Genomic DNA, 21,884 nt, shown 5'->3' with positions numbered 1-21,884 from the left:
ATTTACTGGTGGGGTTTGGGAATAGATCCAGTTCGGAGGACCCGGACCAGGTCCTTGAATTTGTGAATAAGCCATGTTGTTTTGATTGGGTATGGGGTGGGAGGTGTAAGGATGTACACTACCCTGTTCTTCAGTGTGTGCACTGTTGTGTGTAGCAAAATGGGTAGGAGTTGGTTGTTCCTTACCTTGTATAACCATAGACCCCTCCTTCTCTCCCGATGTGTTTTTGTTGACAAACTTCATGAGTTCTCCAAATCCCAACTTCATCTCCTCAGCAGCCCTTGTTAATTGACACACCTGATCTCCTAATGCATCAATTCTTCCGTTCATCTGGGTTTGGTTCTCCTCTACTGTAGATTGAATGTGCTCCACCACTCCATGTAAATGTTCAAACCGACCTTCTATGGTAGAAATAGCCTTCTCATGTTTTTGGAGTGTATTTTTATCAGCCATTGGCCCAAGATTGGCTCTTATACCAAGTTGTCACAACTTGGGTTTTAGGGTTTGTGACATGGATGAAATAACAAGCTAAAGAAGAAACAGATATGAATAAAGGCAAAAGAAAATTAATAAAAACTAAACATTCTTCTTCATTACTTTCTCAGACTGATAGTTGGCATACATATAAAGCAATATTCCTTCCACTACTCTCCTGCTAGATGGCTCTAATCTAACCATTCATTTAAACACCAATCTATCCGTTCATTTAAACAGGTGTAAATGATTATAACTAATATAGTGGTAATGTTCCTTGCAACTTAACATTTGAACTCTGACTTGACAAATTATATAAGTGGTTTGAAGTTCATGATGTACTTCTTGCAAATGAAAGCCCTAAAATTGGCATGTTCTGTTTGTTACACATTGTGGTGTACTCTACTTGAACACTACATAAAGGTGGCTAAAGTGTGTAAATCATTGGATGTCTTGAGTATGTCAAGCTTTGGATGTCTCTTCTCATACTGTCGTAAAAAGATGTTAACGTGTTGTTGGTTATGCGAGGGCCAAGGCATTGTTTGCTTTGTGTAATAGCTTTAGACGTTAGTTACGTTCTGAATTTGTATATTTAATTTTTGTACAGATGCTTAGTGTTTATACTAATTATTAAAATAAAATTTGTATATTTAATTTTTGAATTTGTCAGTTAAAAGTATATTTATAAAGCAAACATTTTCTTTAAAATTAAAAAAAATCCTTTAAAAAAAAAATCTGACAACTTATAAGTGATAAATTACCAAACACTTTTCTGAACTTATAAATAAAATTAGCCGAACACTAATATTTTAAAAACAACTTTTTACTTTTCACTTATATCTACTTATCACATATAAGTTAAAAGTTACTTATTTTAAAAATTCCCAAACGGGGCCAAGGTAGTATAGATATTTTAACGAAATCGGTAGACACTTTAATATAAAACCCATTTCCTAACCATGAAAATAAATAATTACTACTATAAAAACTTACTCTATTTGTGAATTGTGGTGCAGAGAAAGAGATAAGACAAGTACAGATACAGAGAGAGAGAAAGAGAAGCCATTCAATTCAATCGTAGGGAATTATGTTGAAGAGCAGTTTGGGTGATTGTAATGGTAATCGTGGTGGACGAGGCTTTACCTCCGGTACAAACACTAATGCTACCTTGGAACACTACTGTTATCAAAGAGCTTTTTTTCTTTCTAAGAAGAAAATTCACTCCATTTCTTGCAGCTTCACTGCATCCCCATCCCCATCTCCTTCCCCTTCCCCTCGGTCTCGGATCGCACCCTTAACAGGTTAGCCAGCACACCCCATAACAATTATTATTATTATTATTATTATTTTATGTAGCTATCGTTGTCATTTAGTATTCACATCTGCCCTCAACCCTATTCATATTCATATCCCGTGTATAATTAGAATTTTTCAATAACACCTTGCGGTTTAGTTGCAGGAGCAAATACACCGTTGTGGTTAAAACTGGACTAATTAAGTCCAAAAATAAAAAAGCTATGGTTCAAAAAACCCATCACCATCATGATTGAGTTAACGGAGTTAAATATACCAAATATCATCACATATAAATGGTTTATGCTTATTCTTTTCAAGACAGAGCTCAATTTATTTATGTTGCACAACAATTTCTCTATTTTCGGAACATCTTTTTTAGTAAAGTAGTTTATATACTTGGTTAAGTTAACGCCTGTTAACAGAGTTCAATGACATGGGCTTTTCCGCTTCATGTTTAAGATCTTCTGGGTTTATATGGTCCATTTGTTACCAGGAGGGTGTAATCGCTCCTCCAACCAACTAAATCACAGGGTGTTTTCCGCTCCTTGACCCTTTTTCATATTGTGTTTTTTTATTGGGGTGAGGTGGGGTGTTGAGTTTCGTTTAACTTAGATGACTCTTTTGGTGACAGCTGATGATTTAATTAGTAGAACCCACAAACCGGAGAAAGAATTAAAAAGAGTATCTGAAAACGAGATGACGACGATGAAGCCCGTCATTCAAAAGGGGGATGTTGTTTGTTTGGCAGACCTCCTCTTCACCAGAAACCGAGATTCCCTAGTTAAAAATAACAATCAACAGGTAGGCATTTATCCTCTTTATTTAACTCATGTCATCCATATTCTTTTCTTTTCTCTACCTTCCCCTTCTAATTGATATCATTGTACTAATCAGCATCTCCACTAACGACTCCGTATCATACTTGTATGTCCAACTAGATATATTTCCTATCTTCTTTCTTATCTCTCTTTATAAATCAAACAACTAAAATTAATGGCTTTATGTTGCTTGTAGGTTAAAGCTGAGCAATTGGCAGGAAAGGTCGTTGTGATCTTTTTTGTGCCACTATACGGTTTTTCTGATAGCCTGACTTGGTGCACTGAATTGTTGAAGGAGATTTACCATGATTCTAGACTTAACAATACTTTTGAGGTCGTTTTTGTCGCTTTTCTTGGTGGTCGTGCTCCCTTTGATGGAAATAAACTATGCCATCTTCAACCACCCGAGTGTTTTCATGATATTTTTTCTAGCATGCCATGGACTGCCATTCCGTTCTCTGATATAGCATCCAGGGAGTCTCTGCAAAGAAGATTCGGTGTTCCCGATACTACATTTATACCTAAGATCTTTGTCATTGATTCAACTGGCAGGGTTGTGCAAGATAATTGGTTATTTATTGATCATTATGGAGCCTCAGGCTATCCTTACAGCGACGAAAGGATAAATTTTCTCAAGGGAGAAGATGAAGCAGTCGCTGAGCAGCCTTCCTTGAAAGCCCTCCTGACCTCCCCTCAACGTGATTACGTCATCTCAAATCAAGGACAGAAGGTGTGGTTTATTTGTTTGTTTGACTGCATAAACTAGTGGTTATGAGATTATTCTATTTATTTTTTATTTTCTTGCTTGCCTTTTTCCATATTCAGTGACTTGCATTATGAGTATGAATTGATCATCTTTTGACTCCATTCGTCCTACTTACTTCTTGACAGGTACCTATCCATATCCTTGAAGATAAAGAGGTAATCCTATATTTTTACAGAGAAGGTAGAACAGACGACAGACTCACTGAACAACTTAAGACAGCTTATGAAAAGTCAGCGGTCGAGCAAGATTTTGAGATTGTGCTCATTTATAGCGACCCGCTGATGATTTCGAATGAAGAAACATTCCGGAAGAAGTTTAAGACTATGCCTTGGTTGGCAATCCCATTCAGAGACCCGAATATTAGAAAGTTGGACCGGATTTTTGAGTACCCGAATATTGAGAAGTTGAAGCAGTTTTTCAACCACTGTTCTGATCCTCATCTTAGCGACCCACCCGAGGTTGTGATTTTTGGGCATCATGGTGAATTTTTCGAACCATTTGGCAAAGAGATCTTGTTGCAATATGGGACTAAAGCAAGCCCATTCACCCGCAAGGTAGCTGCAAAGTTAGAGACAGAAAAGGTGAAGGAACTGACGCTGGAGATGCTATGTTTTATATACACGGTCTTCAGAAGGAAAGATGGGTCTGAGGTGAGTTCTATATATATTTCATGCATGTTTTGAACTCCCTAAATTATCTCACCGTAATTTAGACAGTTCTTGACAAACCACGGACTAGAAGCTAGAAGCTGGATGTAATGTAGAAACTACAGATTTTAGCTTCTTTTTTTTTAAATATCAGTCATTTTTCAAAATTAACGCATCTAATAGATTTTGTACTTTTCTGTGCTTGTTGGCTTGTCTTTTTTGACCTCCACAGGTTCCTTTCTCTGAACTTGCTGGGAAGCGAGTTATCCTCTTTTATGAAAAATCAGGTGAGAATTGCCCGCGGGATGGCGACTGCCAGTGCCAAATCGTCGGATTCCTGAAGATGTTAAAAGAAAAGTATCTCCAGATGAAGGGTACTGATGAGGAGTTTGAAGTGATCCACATAGTGGACAAGAATGAAGGGGGAAACCCAAATTTATTTATGCGCCGTAATGGTTTCAAAACGGAATCTTTTGCGAGTGTGCACATTAGAGATTTCCCTTGGTTGGTATCACTTAAAAACAACCAGTTACCTGCTAGTTTTGGTACCTATATATATCTTGATGGGGATGTGCGTTTTTTGTTTCCTTTGCTTGAAAATCCATGTCTAATTCTTGCTTTTGATCAAGATGCAAGACTTGTGAGAAGGACATTTTATCCTACACTCGAGGATACAAACTTTCCCTTCAAAATAGCTCAATTTCCATTTTTTAGAAGTATAGAACTATAGTTCTTTTCTGGTCGAGCTAGTCAATGCAAGATTTTTTATCCATGACATCTCTTTCGGTCTTCTTGAATTTATATTCTTGAACTCAATTGGTAACTCTTCCCCCTCCCTCAGTTCAATATTAACAAATACACCTCTGAACATTGCTAGGCGCTGCCTGGTTGCATTTGATACAGAGACCTTGCCAAGCTTATTCTAGTTTCAGTTCATCTCCTAAATATGAGTCAGAGATATATGGATATATCCATTTCGTGTCAAAAAGGACCCCCTCCCTTTTTTTTTTTACCCTTTACATCGGGTGTTTTAACAAGTCTGATTATCCTTGTCTTTGTTTATGTCTTGGGTTGGAAGTTTTTCACAAATTTTACGAACAGAAGCTCTTATTTTCATATTTGACATTCCTCATATTAATTCTGAATATACTTTCTAGTTTCAGTCGGTACCGTTCTTTCGCGCTGTGGCGTGTGAGAATGCAACCACACACCAGTATAAACCTGCATGATCATATGTTTTATGAAGACTATAAGCTGAATTTTAAGTTTCTACTTTCTATTGACCTATTAACTTATCCGCCTTTAAATTTATTTATAAATTCCATTTATCTATTATAATTTGTTTGTATACTTTGTAAATTTTAGAATTTTATTTTATACAATTTTGGTTAGTCGGTCCAATGATCGGTAGTTGGTCCGGGAAACTGACCTATTTATATTAAACAGATTTTAGTAGCCTAATTATTTTAAAAACCTGTTATACATGATTATTTATTTTAATCGGTCTATGAATACATTTATTTTCGGTCTACGGATGCAATTATTTTCTTCGATCGTTTTCATACTTATGTATATATTCTAATAATTTTAAAAAAATATTTATCTATTTTAGCATGATTAATTATAATAAATGCTTATTTTAATTAAAACACTATAGACCTATTTTTATTGAACAAATATATTTAATAAAATATTAAAAATAAACAATATTATAAAAATCATTCCATTTTTCAAAAAATCACCATTAATCGTTTAAAAATATTTGACCGATTCGATTTTTAAAATCCGATTTATCGCTATGAATTATTTTTGAATGATAAGTTTCATTATAAATAAAATTAATATATTAAATATTTTTAAAATATTATAATTAAGTCGATTTTTATATTATATTTTTATAAAATATTATTATAAAGTATTATATTTTTATAAAATATTATAAAATATTTGACCGTAAATTTATCAGAATGATAAATTGGAATAAAAATTGACTTAATTATAATATTTTAAAAATATTTAATATATTACTTTTATTTATAGTGAAACTTATCATTCAAAAATAATTCATAGCGATAAATCGGATTTTAAAAATCGAATCGGTCAAATATTTTTAAACGGTGATACTCTCAAGGTTTTGATGATGACACTAACAGCAAGCTAATAACATGAAACTGATATGTGTTAGCATGCTATCAAAGGTTGTTTATGCGGACTAACAGTGTTTCAGGATGTTAGCATGATTATAGCTGTCAGCAAGCTTACAGGATGGTTTACAAGCTATCAGCAGGCTTACAACGTGAACAGAGAAACAATCGGATAAAGATCAAAGTCTATTTTCAAGGAGATTTAATAGGAAACGACTTTGTAAGGATTCTAATATTTGTATATATCTTATATAAATATTAGAGCTCAGTTTTTATAAAGAGTTTTGTTCAAAAACGTTTTCCTAACAAATAGGAGATTTTATCTCAAAAGAATCTTATCTTTAACAAACTCCTATTTTGTTTCAAACGGGTTTTAGTTTAAATGTCTTACTGAGATGATTTCAAATGTATTTTATCTTTTACTCAGTAAACTTATATCATCCAAACGTTCATCATTCAATTCAAATTTAAACGTGAGGTTGTTACCAAGATCGTTGGGAAGTTTGTTGGATTATGACCGTTGGTATGATGTATATAAATTTGTGTGTGCTTTCATTTTCGGTAGAGAGAACAAGGAGAACACACCAAGCTTTCTGAAATACAACTCTTTACATTGCTAAATCTTTTGTTGAGCTCTAGTACATATATTTGCATATATATCTATATTGAGAGTTCATAGTTTCGGTTGTATTACACTTATTCATTGTATTGTTCAAGGTGTAATGTTTTGTTGCTGTGTATCGAGCTTGTGAAACAAGGGAACAAGGGGACTAGTTAGCTTGGAGAATATACTTGGGAAGTATAGGTCTTGGTAGGCTTTTGGTTCGTGGTTCAGGGGTTTCAGCAGGCTGATAACAGGAACAAGGGAGAAAGGGAGTTATATTATTGAATCTTGTAATCGTTGTTATTATTGATTAATAATATAATCTCTTACCAGTTGGTAGGGGACCAGGACGTAGACCATTAGGGTTAGGGGTCGAACCTGGCTAAAATTCTTGGTGTTGCTAGCATACTGCTTTACATTATCTGCATTGCATTTATCTTGTTAGCAGGCTAACTGTTTACTCTGAAAATTAACAGCAGGCTGTCATTGACAGATTAATTATTTGGTAAATTATAAAAATCGGGTATATTAGCCATAACACCTATTCACCCCCCCTCTAGGTGTGTAATTTCAATTGGTATCAGAGCTGTGTTTGTACTAATACTTCTGTAACAGGAATAGTATCGATCGATATGGCTGATAACTTTCAGGGAAAGTCCGATTTTAGAGCTCCTCTCCTCACGGGTTCTGACAACTACAATTGGTGGAAAGGCCAAATGGAGGCTCATCTGTCCAGAGATCCCCTAATGCAAAGAGTGGTGCAAAGAGGTCCTTATGAATATCGTGATAAAGATGACAAAGTCAAGGACGTTGATGTTCTCACAGCGGACGAGCTATCAAAGGTTGCTGCCAATGGAAAAGCAAGGAGTACATTGATCAATGGGTTGAATCAAGCTGAATATGACAAGGTCTCATCTCTCAAAACAGCAAAGGAAATTTGGGATGCATTGGAGACATATCACGAAGGCTCACAGGCGTTAAAGAAGGTCAAACTTGGAAAGCTTATGAAAGAATTTGGAAGCTTCGCTATCAAGAAGGGAGAATCCATTCGAGAAAGCCAAGCTAGATTCCAAGTCACTCTCAACAGTCTTGAAAGACTTGGCAAAAAGATTCCTCAATCGGAAATCAACATGAATATTCTAAATGCCGTCCCATTCGAATATGGTGCCAAGGTCACAGCATTGGAGTCAGCTCTCAACATTGATACTATGGATCACCTGGCTATATTTGCTGAGTTGGAACAGTTTGAAGCTAAGATTGAAGCTAACAGCTCAGAAAGCAGCAAGCTGCCAACAGAGAAAATGAAGAATCTTGCACTTCACTCTACTGCCAGCAGGCTGGAATCAGATGAGGAAACAGAATCAGATGAGGATCTAGCTCTTATGTCCAGGAAAATCAAGAGAATGATTGAAAAGAAAAATAAGATGAAAAGAGAAAAGGGCAAAGCTTTTGGTGCAAAGAAAGATCCAAAAGATGATGCATGTTTCGAATGTGGCAAGAAAGGACATTTCAAAAGGGATTGCTACAAGCTGAAAAACAAGTCTAAGCCGTCTAAACAGCAAGCTGATTACAAGAACAAAAAGAAATCAAAGGCACTTCTCACATGGAGTGATGATGAGGATGAATCAGCTTCTGATGTTTCAAGTGATGAGATGGTTAACTTGGCTCTTGTTGGTCTCGATGGCTCAATAGAGACAACTGATTCGGATTCAGAGACTAATAGTGAGGTACATTCTATTAATTCTGAATTACATTCTATTGATACAACATCGTGTGAACTAACCATGCAGGATAAGAGTTGTCTATCAATTATGGAACTCATTGATCTAAAGAATGAGAATTATGAGCTCGAGAAAGAAAATGTTCATTTGAAGAAAGTCATAGGTGATTTCTTGAATGAAAAGAGTGCCAAAGCTAGTAGTGGAATCATTGCTACCCTCAAGGAACAGATCGCACAACTTGAAGGGAACAATATGCAAATCCAAAGAAGGAATGATACACTCATGAAGGAACTCAGCTCGCTGAGAGCAGACCTTAAAGCTAAGGATGCAAGCTTGGAGGCATTCGAGTTAAGCAAATCCCAAAGCTTAGCCGAAATCTCTATTCAAGCTGAAAAGATCAAATCATTGGAGCAAGAAGTCAAAGATCTTCAGAAAGCCATGGGAAAGTTTGTTCAAGGAGAAGAAAGTCTCAAATCTATAATGAAACAAGCTAAAGGTTCTCATGACAAAGGAGGCATTGGTGCAGCTTCTACATCCACATCATCAATGAGATATGAAGGGAAAAATGGCATTCCATACAATTATGCCATGCCTTGGGTGACTTGTCACAAGTGTGGAAAGAAGGGCCATCTTGCTAATAATTGTCCAATGAAGAATTCTCAATCAGCAAGCTGGGGAAGGAAGTCAGCTCACAGGCAGTATGCTGACAACAGAAACAGACAGAAGACAGCTCCGGGACAGTATGCTGATAAGACCAGCAGAACATGGAAGAAGAGTTCTAAAGTGGTCCAAATGTGGATCAAGAAATCTGATCTTAATGTTCTATATGTTTTATCAACTAACACTTCTGGACCCAACAAAATTTGGGTACCAAAACGTTGAGTTGTTTATGTTTGTTTTGTAGGTGTGTCTCGTGTCTAAAGTAAAGCCAAATCAATGGATATTGGATAGTGGATGTACTAGGCACATGAGTGGAGACAAATCTCAGTTTCTAAGCTTGAAGATGAAGAAGGGTGGTCGTGTCACAATTGGTGATAGCAAAACTCTTCCTATTCTTGGCAAAGGAACTATAGGTAATAGTATCATTTCTATTAACAAGGTACAATATGTTAAAGGTCTTACTTATAACTTGTTTAGTATAAGTCAGTTATTTGATGATGGTCATATTGTTAACTTTGGTAAGGATGAATGTACTATACTTGTTGGTGCTAACAAAACTCCTCTAGTTGCAAAACGAGAAGGAAATATATATGTTTTGAACTTTGAAGAACAGGAGGCAGGTGTTTGTTTAGCAGCTGTGGATAATAATCCAGAAATTTGGCATAGAAGGCTTGGACATGCTCATATGGATCATCTCAGCAAGCTGTCAGCAAAGAAGCTTGTTCGAGGACTACCAAAGCTTAAATATGTCAAGATGGAGACATGTTCTGCTTGTCAATTGGGAAAGCAAACAAGGACTCCACATAAGGCAAAGAAAATGGTATCTACTTCTAAACCTTTAGAGCTTCTTCACTTGGATCTCTTTGGTCCCGAAGCTTATAAGAGTATTGGAGGTAAACAATATGCCTTTGTTATTGTTGATGATTATTCTAGATTCACTTGGGTATTATTCTTGCGTACTAAAGATTGTGCTTTTAGTGAATTTGAGAAACTAATCAAGTTGCTTGAGAACAAGCTAGATACAAGACTTGTAGGTATTCGAAGTGATCATGGTGGGGAATTCCAAAAAGACTTCATAACTTATTGTGAAGAAAGAGGAATCTCACATGAGTTCTCAGCACCTCGTACACCTCAGCAAAATGGAGTTGTAGAGCGTAAGAACAGGTCCTTACAAGAAACAGCTAGGACATTGCTGCAGGAGAGCAAGCTGCCAAGAAGTTTCTGGGCAGAAGCTGTCAACACAGCATGCTATGTTCTTAACAGAGTGCTTATCAGGCCAATTCTCAACAAGACTCCTTATGAATTGCTAAGGAAAAAGAAGCCTAACATCAGCTATTTCAAAGTCTTTGGATCTAAGTGCTTCGTACTCAAAACCATTGATAGGGATGGTAAATTCGACTCTAAATCTTATGAAGCTATATTCTTGGGTTATTCTTTAACAAGTCGTGCTTATAGAGTGTATAATCTTGCTAAACATACTGTTGAAGAGTCTATTGATGTTTCATTTCAAGAGTCTACTGATGATCTTGCAAGGGATGAGGAAGAATGTGCAGGTACAGGTACTAGCAGCAAGCTGACAGTGAAGGAAACTGGAAATCAGCAAGCTGACAAGTCAACTGCCACAACTTCAGAAGGCAATAAAGCTACTGAATCCACTCCATCTCTTGAAGAAACTTTGGATAAGATGTCTAAGCTCACATTGGATGAATCCAGAGGTCAAACTTCATCAGCAAGCCAAAATGTTGTTGATCAGACTCCTCCTAGGCAGACTACAAGGAATGAAGAGGTCATAGCTCAACATAATCTACCAAAATCAACTAGAACAGTGAAGAATCATCCACCTCAGTTGATCATTGGAGATAAATCAGCTGGAATCAAAACAAGGAAAGCTCAAGCCAACATTTGTGCTTATGCTGCCTTCATAGCTCAAGAGGAACCAAAGAATGTTCAAGAAGCTTTACAAGATGAAAATTGGATCATGGCAATGCAAGAAGAACTCAACCAATTCGAGAGATGTGATGTTTGGGAACTTGTAGATCCACCAGAGGATGCTTCAATTGTTGGAACCAAATGGGTATTCAAGAATAAAGTTGATGAATTTGGTACTATCACTCGGAACAAAGCTAGACTTGTTGCACAAGGTGCTATTGTCATTTGCATGCTTCAAGAAGTTCAAGCTACATCAAATGGACGTCAAAAGTGCATTCTTAAATGGATATCTCAAGGAAGAAGTCTATGTCAAGCAACCACCAGGATTCGAGGATGAAAAATATCCCAACCGTGTCTACAAGCTCAAGAAGGCACTTTATGGATTAAGGCAAGCACCTCGATCATGGTATGAAAGGTTAAGTGAATTTTTGATCAAAAATGGTTTCATTAGAGTACTTCATCAGCAAGCCAAAATGTTGTTGATCAGACTCCTCCTAGGCAGACTACAAGGAATGAAGAGGTCATAGCTCAACATAATCTACCAAAATCAACTAGAACAGTGAAGAATCATCCACCTCAGTTGATCATTGGAGATAAATCAGCTGGAATCAAAACAAGGAAAGCTCAAGCCAACATTTGTGCTTATGCTGCCTTCATAGCTCAAGAGGAACCAAAGAATGTTCAAGAAGCTTTACAAGATGAAAATTGGATCACAAGGATACAATCAACAAGAAGGGATTGATTTTGATCAAACATATGCTCCGGTTGCAAGATTGGAATCTATTAGGATGCTATTGTCATTTGCATGCTTCAAGAAGTTCAAGCTACATCAAATGGACGTCAAAAGTGCATTCTTAAATGGATATCTCAAGGAAGAAGTCTATGTCAAGCAACCACCAGGATTCGAGGATGAAAAATATCCCAACCGTGTCTACAAGCTCAAGAAGGCACTTTATGGATTAAGGCAAGCACCTCGATCATGGTATGAAAGGTTAAGTGAATTTTTGATCAAAAATGGTTTCATTAGAGGTAAAATTGATCCTACTTTGTTTACTATCTTTAAAGGTCAAGATATATTAGTTGTTCAAATATATGTAGATGATATTATATTTGGATCTACTAATGATTCTTTGTGTAAGTGGTTTTCAAAGTGCATGCATAGTGAGTTTGACATGAGCATGATGGGAGAGCTCAATTATTTCTTGGGGCTCCAAATTAAGCAAACTCCAGAAGGAATTTATGTGCATCAATCCAAGTATATCAAGAATCTACTCAAAAGATTTGGATATGAGAATATCAAGGCGAAATCAACACCGATGAGCGTTGTCAGCAAGCTGACAGCAGACGAAAATGGTAAAGATGTTGATATTCGAATGTATAGAGGTATGATTGGTAGTTTACTTTATCTTACAGCCTCTAGACCTGATATTATGTATAGTGTTTGTGTTTGTGCTAGATTTCAAGCAAAACCAAAGGATTCTCACTTACAAGCTGTTAAAAGAATATTTAAATATTTAAGTGCAACAATTACTTTGGGCTTATTCTATCCTATCACAAATGCTTTTGATCTTGTTGGGTATAGTGATGCAGATTATGCAGGTAGTCAAACTGATAGAAAAAGTACAAGTGGTGTTTGTGCATTTTTGGGTCAAAGCTTAGTTTCTTGGTTAAGCAAGAAGCAAACTTCAGTTGCTCTATCTACGGCTGAGGGGGAGTATTTAGCAGCTGGTAGCTGTTGCTCTCAAATGCTATGGATGAGACAACAATTGAAGGACTTTGGAATCAAATGCAAGCAAACTCCTATCTTTTGTGACAACACAAGTACAATCAACATTTCAGAAAATCCAGTCAATCATTCAAGGACAAAGCATATTGATGTTCGACATCATTTTCTGAGAGATAATGTTGCAAAGGGTGCTGTCAAGCTGATTTTTGTGACTACAGCAGATCAATTAGCTGACATCTTCACAAAACCTCTTCCTGAAGAACGATATGTCGTGCTGAGAAGGGAACTGGGTATGTGTGATGTGCAGTCAGCAGGCTCTTAAGCATGGTCCGGGTACTATCAGCTTACTCCTAGCATTTTACATAATTTTTGTTTATTTTGCATGCCGGTCAGTTAAAGTGTTTAATTGATATATGTGTACATAAATGATATTACCGTTATGTGTTTAGACTGATGAAATTTTTGTGTTGAATTTTGATACGTGACTTTGTGCTTATCTGTGTAATTTATGATAAGTTTAAAATTCAAATTAGTTACAATGAGTATATAAAGGTGTGATAATGTGACGCCCCCAGATCCACATCCCGCGGATCTGGTCCGCCACTAAACATATGGCTCAAAACAACACTTGCATTACATATTAATATTACACAATCCAACTCTTGCCCCACAAGTCCAAGGTCGATCGTCTTACAACATTACTACCGAGTCTAACTTTATTACATAAAGGGAAGTCTGATTTCAGACCATTATAATAACTATAGCTCATACTACCAAGCGGCGTAGTCTAGCAGTTTCAGCTTGGGTGTCGCGCCTTTTCCCTGCCTTTGCCAAAAACCCATTTCCGGGCGGTTCCCTTGGATTGTGCCATACTCACTATTTACTGCTCAAAAAGGAATAAAATAGATGCAAAAATGAGCAATCAAATTGCTCAGCAAGTCCACATAGAACAAAACAACAATCAACAGAATATGCACGTAAGGCATAGAAAACAATTCAAGTCAAAGCAACAAAGCAGCTACCGTCAAATGACAACATAAGATTAAGTAAAGAAAACGCTGGTCTTCCACCTTTCGGTAACACTACATGGCTCGATCAGCACCATTTCGTGAATACCGTTCTCCTGTGTGATCTTTGCAGTCTGATCGTAACCGCACAAGACACACCTACCACTCTCATTTGCTAGCATAAGGGTTAACATTTGTAACCCTAAACTATCTGCCTTACCAGATAGTACATTCTCAACTCTACCACGAATTTAATAAATTCGTGTTGACCAGCTTGAACAGATTCCTCCGAATACAAGGAAATTCTCCCAAACAAACACTTCCTAATCATCACTATTACCAAAGAAGTGCGAGCAATGCACCCTTTCAACAAAGATTACCCGAAGGTAGAAGTGAAGGACAATTAAAAGAATTAAATTCCCAAAGAATAAGATGATCTCCAAAAAGAGAGTAAGTTAATTGTGGTGAGATCATCGCTGCAATGTATTCATATCAGGTTTCGAAAATCCAAGGTATTATCGTTATAGAATCAGTTCATTCCCGAACAATGGGAGTGCTCGAATAAAAAGTAATATATGAACAATATCTTTAAAGTCTTCACAATGAAATGGAGATATTTTCTCGATTCACATTAGTACGAAATGTAATATATTCATAATCAACACTTTTAACACAATTATCGAATTGGCACGAAAAACTTCATGTCAAGAGAGGGATAGTGAACTTGCCTGTCATCCTTAGCTTGAAAATTATTTCCCAAAATTTAATACGTCTAAGTGGCTCCGCCTTTTCAGATATCATATAACTATTTGATACAACACAAAATAATGATTTAGAAATCTCACCAAAAGAGATAATGATTTATATGATTAAATTCAATCTCCTATAATATTATGAATCTCTTTTATTACTAATTTCCTTTATAAATTTCTTGACGAAACATTATATCCATAACTTCTCACTTTTATATTTTTGTACAACTTTTGACCAATAAAATACCTCAAAATCGGATAATAATCAATTCTCTTTCATTATTCAAATAATTATCTATCCGTGATCATTAATAACGTTCTCTTATCTTTTTACTATTGATTATTCACTAATTTATTTATTATCAAATAAACTCAATCTCACCCAAATTATTATTCGATCATTATAAATTAAATTAATTCTTAAATCCACAAAATTTAATAATTTGCAACACTAATTATAATATATTCTCTAAATTCTCAAATTATTACCGGCTCACAATCTTTATTTTAACAAATCTTATTTTATGTTCAACAATTCTTACACTATCACGAATCTAATAATTTTACTCCTTCTTTATATTTGACAATCCCAATTTTGTTATTTATTCCAAATCTTATCATTAAATAATTCCCAAATTTCTTATTTTTAAAGTTATTTTAAATAAATCCTAGCTGGTGAAATGTCCAAATTGCCCCCAACATCATCTCTCTCACTCACCTCTTCCTCCCTCATTACCCCTCTCGCCGCCACTGTTGCTTGGCCGGAGGAAATCCCCGACGGCCTGCAGCCACCACCAACCAGCTATCTCTCTCCCTCCCCCTCCCCTCTCTCTCTCTCTCTCGCTCTGCTGCGACGGTGGCGGTGGATCTTGCCGACTCCAGCATCACCCTTTACCGGCAACTCTCTGCCTCAACCCCAACCAGCACTCAACCCAACAATTCAATTTACGCCTTCTCGAATACAAATCCCCAATTACTATGATGTTAATTTATATAACATAACCCTAAATTAAAGTACATATATGAATTCCATCAGTTTCAAACTTTACCTTACCCAAAGTGGGGCCATAAAAAGATAAAAACCACCACAAGCGTATGTATACTGAAGGAAGGTAAAGATAATCACCTTGACTTTAGGTATTAACTCCTTCCAAATTTCCTTTTGCCCTTTCTTTAATAACTCTGCGTTTGCTTTCTTATTTTTCAGCATAGAAAACCAAACTGTTGCTTTCATCTTACACTTCAATTTATACACCTCCTTAATGACAATTAACAATATTTAATAATTTAAATTAAAAGCTAATCTTTATATTACTTGGGCACTACTTAAAATGTTTGGGCACCAAGTTTGGGTCCAAGATTCGAGGTGCTAAGTACCGCCTCTTTTGTTTGTTGGTTTCATTTCATATTTTTTAATTTTCTTTTTATCTTGCATTTAATTATTTGCTCGCTACTTAACGTCCCGCAACGGCTTTATTTGTTTTGTTTATTTACTGAATACTTCAGTCCCGACTCATTTAACGCTACCTATTAAACTTATTTAAATATTATTCAAGATTATAAAAATAATTATCTAAATAATCATTCTAATATTTTCCTACATATTTCGTAATTTATTAACTAATTATCACGAAATATTTATTCTAACTAACGCGTAACAATTATCTCCGGGACGTGACATACAATTATACGTCTATCAACTGGTCCACGTACCTGATATTTAAAATTTAATGGTACGTTACTGGATTCAATATGCTAGCCAATATAATCCAAACTCAGCACTGGCCTTAAATATTTTACGTGCCAATATAATAAATTCACAATTATTTAAATAATTAACTTAATCGCATAAAATCAAATAATTAATTTAATTACGTACTTGAAATTTTGCGGTTGTTACATTCTTCCCTCCTTAAAGGATTCCGTCCTCGGAATCATGTTTGGTGTTGAATAACTCTGGGTAGCTTTTCTCATGGCTTCTTCTAGTTCTCATATAGCTTCTTCCACATCTTGGTTTTGCCAGATTACCTTAACTAATTTGACTTTCTTGTTCCTCAACTCTTGAAATTTTGAATCTACAATCTTTACTAGTTTCTCTTCATATTTTAAATCATACTGGATATTCATTGTTTCGTAGTTCAAAACATGACTGTTGTCAGTCTTGTGAGCTTTTAGTAAGGACACATGAAAGACATCATGAATATGTTGAAAGTTTAGGGGTAAAGCCAAATGATAAGAAACACTTACCACTTTTCCTTAAAATCTCAAATGGTCCTATATATCTTGGTTTCAACTTACTTTTCTTCCCGAATCTAATGGCTCCCATCCTAGGGTGATACTTTCAGAAGCACTTTTTTTTTTCCTACCTCAAGGGCTTTCTCTTTCCCTTCTAAATCTGCAATTCCTTTTGTCTATCTTGAGCTGCAACTAATTTCTTTCATGTCTTTTAATTGATTGATTAGTGTGTTGAACTAGTTTTGTCCCTAGAATCTTTTCCTCTCCAGCGTCATCCCAGCAAAGTGATGATCTATACTTTCTATCATATAATGTTTCGTAAGGTGTCATTCCTATACTAGAAAGATAACTATTATTATAAGCAAACTATACTAAAGGTAGGTGATCATCCTAACTTTAAAAAAAAAAAAAAAAAAAAAAAAAATCCAAAGAACGAGCTCTTAACATATTTTCTATAGTTTGAACCGTCCTTTCACTCTGTCCATCAATCTAAGGGTGATATACAGTGTTCAGGTTAAGCTTAGTTCGCAAAACATTTACTCTGTCCATCAGTCTAAGAGTGATATACAGTATTCAGGTTAAGCTTTGTTCCAAAACATTCCTGAAATGCTTGCCCAAATCTAGATGTAGTTATTTCATCTCTATCTAAAACAATTAACACTGGCACTCTATGCTTAGACACAACTTCGTTTATATACATCTTTACTGATCTCTCCAAGGTATATCTCACACTAACAGGAAGAAAATGTGCAGATTTCGTCAATCTATCTATAATTTCCCAAATAGCGTCATGATTGACTCGAGTCCTAGGAAATCCTATATAAAATCCATGGTGATGTGGTCTCATTTCCCTTCTGGGATTTCTAATGTTTACAACAATCCACTAGGTCGTTGGTGTTCTGCTTTAACTTTCTAACAAGTCAAACATTTACGTACCCAATCAGCCATCTTTTTATATATATATATATATATATATATATATATATATATATATATATATTAGTCTACCAATAATTCTTCTTCAAATTTTGGGACATTTTTGGTATTTCCTGGATGTATAAAATATCTCAATTCGTGAGCTTTACTCCAAATATCTCTTTTAAGACCGAACAGGTTGGGAACCCAAATTCTTTTGGAAAATCTCCTAATTCCTTTCTTATCTTTCACTTAAATACTCATCACCTGTCAATTCAGAATGTCTTTCTTTAATTATCAACTCTTAACTTCGTTTGATTCTTTCTAGTATCTCTGGTTGCACTTATAACTCAGAAATCCTACTCTCCTTATATTCTGAATCCATAACCTCTAATCCTTGTTTTTCCATCTTCTTAATCAATTTCTTTAATAAAGACATCACATTAATTCTTTCCTTTCTACTTGACGCGTCAGCAACTACATTTGCCTTCCCTGGTTATAGTTATTTGTACAATCGTAATCCTTTATCAATTCTAACCATCTTCCCTGTCTCATATTCAATTCTTTCTGAGTAAACAAGTACTTTAAACTTTTGTATTTTGTGAATATCTCACACTTCTTACCATACAAGTAATGTCGTCAAATCTTTTAAGAAAACACTATAGCAGCTAACTCTAGGTTATGGGTAGGGTATCTCAGCTCGTAATCACTAAGTTGCATATGCTATCTGTTCATTTTCTTTTTCATGTTCGCATATGTAAGTCTAAATGTAAAGACAACCCTATCTGTTACATAGGGATGATAACTCAACAATAGAACAGGACAAGTAAATAACACTACGCCTGCACCGGAATCGGAAGATACGAAGACAAAGGTTGAAGAAGCCATCTACAGTCTTGAAGGAATAAGTTCACTGGAAGAAGTTCATTAATATGTTCATGCCTCAGTGAAGAATAAAGATTGAAGTATTCAAGATTGTGGAAGCAATGAAGATGTTGTCCAAGTACTCGAAAGATTTCAGTGCAACCCCTGAAGCAAGATATGTCTATATCTTGGTTGGTTATTTATAATCAACAAACTGAAGCATAAACTAACCCGGAACCGACTGATCAATGTTTGCTGACAAAGACGGTACAATGTTTAACTTCAGTGTTAGTCGCTTGTGAACCAGACCAGTGCACTAAGCGTCAGCACGTACGGAGCTTTGCAAAATATTTATCGATGGAAGAATTGATCCAGTCATATTAAGTCATTTGTTCCAAGCCAAGCCAAGCCAAATGCCTAGCCTCTGCAAGCTATGCCAAAGTCTACTTCTCAAATGCCATATGTCAAGCTTCCACAGAAAGCCATATCAGGAAGTGACACTTTATATATGTGTGCACTTATATATTTGTATATGTACAAATATAATTATATATGTATATATGTATATTTAATTAAATATAATATATATAATATATATGTATATATGTTTTTTAAACATATGTATATGTATATTTATATGTATATATATTTAAATAAATATATATGTATATAGTATATGTATTTATATTTTACATAAACATTTATATATTTAAGTGTATATATATATTATATTATGTGCATAAATATGTGTATATTTATATCTATAGATAATTATATATATATCCCTATATATATTTATATTTATATTTACATATAATTTTATGTATATTATATATATTTAAATATATGAGAATATATTTAAATATATGTATATATATATTACTATATGTTTATATAAATATTATTTATATACATTTATATATATATCTTTATTTATACATATATTTATATAATATTATGAATATAAATATATATATATATATAATGGTGCAAATGGGTGTACAAGGAAAAATAACTAAGTACACTACAGGGAAGGGGCCAACACTTGTGAAGCGCAAACTTTGACTAAAGTCAAAGTTTGCGCCTCAATACTTTCCTGTACTTAGATTTTTCTAAGTATATACACTGCATAACTGATACTACAAGGAAGTGGCGCAAGGTTTGACCTCAAGTCAAAGCGCCAACTTTGACTTGAGTCAATCCCTTTGGATTTAACTAAGGCAAAGCTCTCAGGGATACAGTAATGCTCAAGTGAGGCGCAACCTTTGACTCACAGTCAAAGTTCGCGCCACACTCTCCCCAACTGTGTCCAAGGCGCAAGTCTATGGAGTGAAGAATTCTTCTAAGTCAACAATATAGTGAAGCACTAGGCGCAACAATTGACCATCCTCAAGGCGCCATGTTTGACCAAGAAGAAGGCGCAACAATTGACTCTCATTATTCTTCTAAGTCACATACACTGTTATACAGTGTACTGGCGCAACTATTGACTGCATTGGCGCCATGTTTGACCACAGTGGAGAGGTTATATATATGTGGCGCAACTTTAATATACATATACTTATATATATATATGTGTATATGAAAGTGGCGCCATCTACTGTGTTTATGGAGTTTGATTTATTTTCATAAATCTAATTCGTCCAGGACGAACTCAAGTCGTCCAGGACGAACTCGTTAACCATGGTTAGTTTATGAAAGCCTATAAATATGTGATTGTGGTTCTCACAATTTACATCATCCTTCGGGATGGATGGCCAAGTGCTATGCACAAACTCTCTCAAATATACACACACCCTAGCCTAGTTTTGTATCATAAATATTTGTAGTGGATAGGGCTTGTAATATTTAGAGGAGTGGTCATTGTAGCCAACCTTCGGGTTTGGATTTGTAGCACCTTCGAGGTATTTATCAATATACAGATATACCTTGGAAAATATTGTGTGTTGGTTTAATATTTTCATATCCTCAGAAACCGACCCGATAAATATCCGGAACACGAAACCCATTACAGGACTGCAATTTGTTTATCCGCAAGATTCGAAAGAATTTTGAATTGTAGTGAGTATCGTATTCAACCCCCCCTTCTACGATACTTTGGACCTAACAATTGGTATCAGAGCCAGGCTGATTGATATACAAATCAGGATCCTTATCGTACGGAAAATCAAGAACCTAGCTTTTGATATTTGATTAGGGGAAATGTTCTTCCGGTTTGTGTTGCTGAATTTGTCCGTAGGCCTAAGCAAGGATTATCTGTCGGATACTGAACTTTGGACCGGGACTTATAAATTTATACTTTAAATTTTAATAAGTTTATTTTATAAATTTAACTTAATTTATTTTAAACTTATTAATTGAGTTTATTATGAATTAATTAAATTTATCTTATAAACTTAATTAAATTTACTTTATAAACTTTGCTAAATTCATTTAATAAATTTGCTTAAATTTATTTTAGACTTGTAAAGTTTACTCTTAGACTTTATCAAGTTTATCATAAATTTTTATAAATTTATTATTTAAATTTGTATAGTTTATGATTTAAATTTAAGTTAAAATATAAAATATAAATTTAAGAGGATTTAACTGATTATGGATATAAGTTCAAGTTCAAGGGTTCAATTTGATTTGTTCTGGAAGCTATGATTTAATTGGAGACGAGACACTTGAATATTTTCAAAAATTAAATTTATCTAATAAATTTTAATATATTTACTAAATGAATTTGAAAAAAATTTGTTCTAAACTTGTTCAGTTTATTATGAATTTATTTAAATTTATTTTTTAAATATAATTAAATTTACTTTATAGATTTAACTAAGTTTATTTTATACTTTATTTTCTTTCATCTTTTAAAACTTATTTTTAAATTTATTTTCTTTATAATTTAAACTTAGTTTAAATAATCAAGTGTCCCGTAACTTTTTTAATTATTCTACTCCAAGACAAATCAGATTGACATTTAGTTGAGACAGATCAGGCTGACAGATTACAAGACAAACACCGGGCTTTCAAATACCAGATTCTCAGAACCGGTAATGGAAGTACATTGATGACCCAATCCAATTGATTTCTCAAAGGATTATTAGAAGCAGTTTTCTATGTTCGACAAAGCTGATTATAATTCGAAGAAGATTCTATTGAAGACTGATTGGACACTACTGACAGTGAATTTTGAAGAAGGTACTTCAGGCCTTGATCTGAGTAATTACTCCTACTTGATTATCAGATTACCAGATCAGGATGGGAATTTGCTACAACTGCAGTGAAGCATCTTTCCAGGGCTTGGAATGTCAACTTTGAATGGCACCACTAGTAGTAGG

At 34.9% G+C, this 21,884-nt stretch overlaps 1 protein-coding gene across 1 annotated transcript; it reads left to right on the top strand.

Annotated features, from left to right (window-relative positions):
• The first annotated feature begins 1,490 nt into the window (after nucleotides 1–1,490).
• LOC108224286 (probable nucleoredoxin 1) lies at nucleotides 1,491–4,776 on the top strand. Its single transcript, XM_017398816.2, has 5 exons — nucleotides 1,491–1,775; nucleotides 2,402–2,571; nucleotides 2,785–3,318; nucleotides 3,480–4,004; nucleotides 4,234–4,776. Exons 1-5 carry the CDS (start codon nucleotides 1,562–1,564, stop codon nucleotides 4,729–4,731), a joined length of 1,941 nt encoding a protein of 646 aa, XP_017254305.1. The 5' UTR covers nucleotides 1,491–1,561; the 3' UTR covers nucleotides 4,732–4,776.
• The last annotated feature ends 17,108 nt before the right edge of the window (nucleotides 4,777–21,884 follow it).

The sequence above is a fragment of the Daucus carota genome, chromosome 6 (genome assembly GCF_001625215.2).
Source record: "Daucus carota subsp. sativus chromosome 6, DH1 v3.0, whole genome shotgun sequence".
NCBI classification, from domain to species: Eukaryota; Viridiplantae; Streptophyta; class Magnoliopsida; order Apiales; family Apiaceae; genus Daucus; species Daucus carota.
This window is presented reverse-complemented; position numbering and strand designations above follow the sequence as displayed.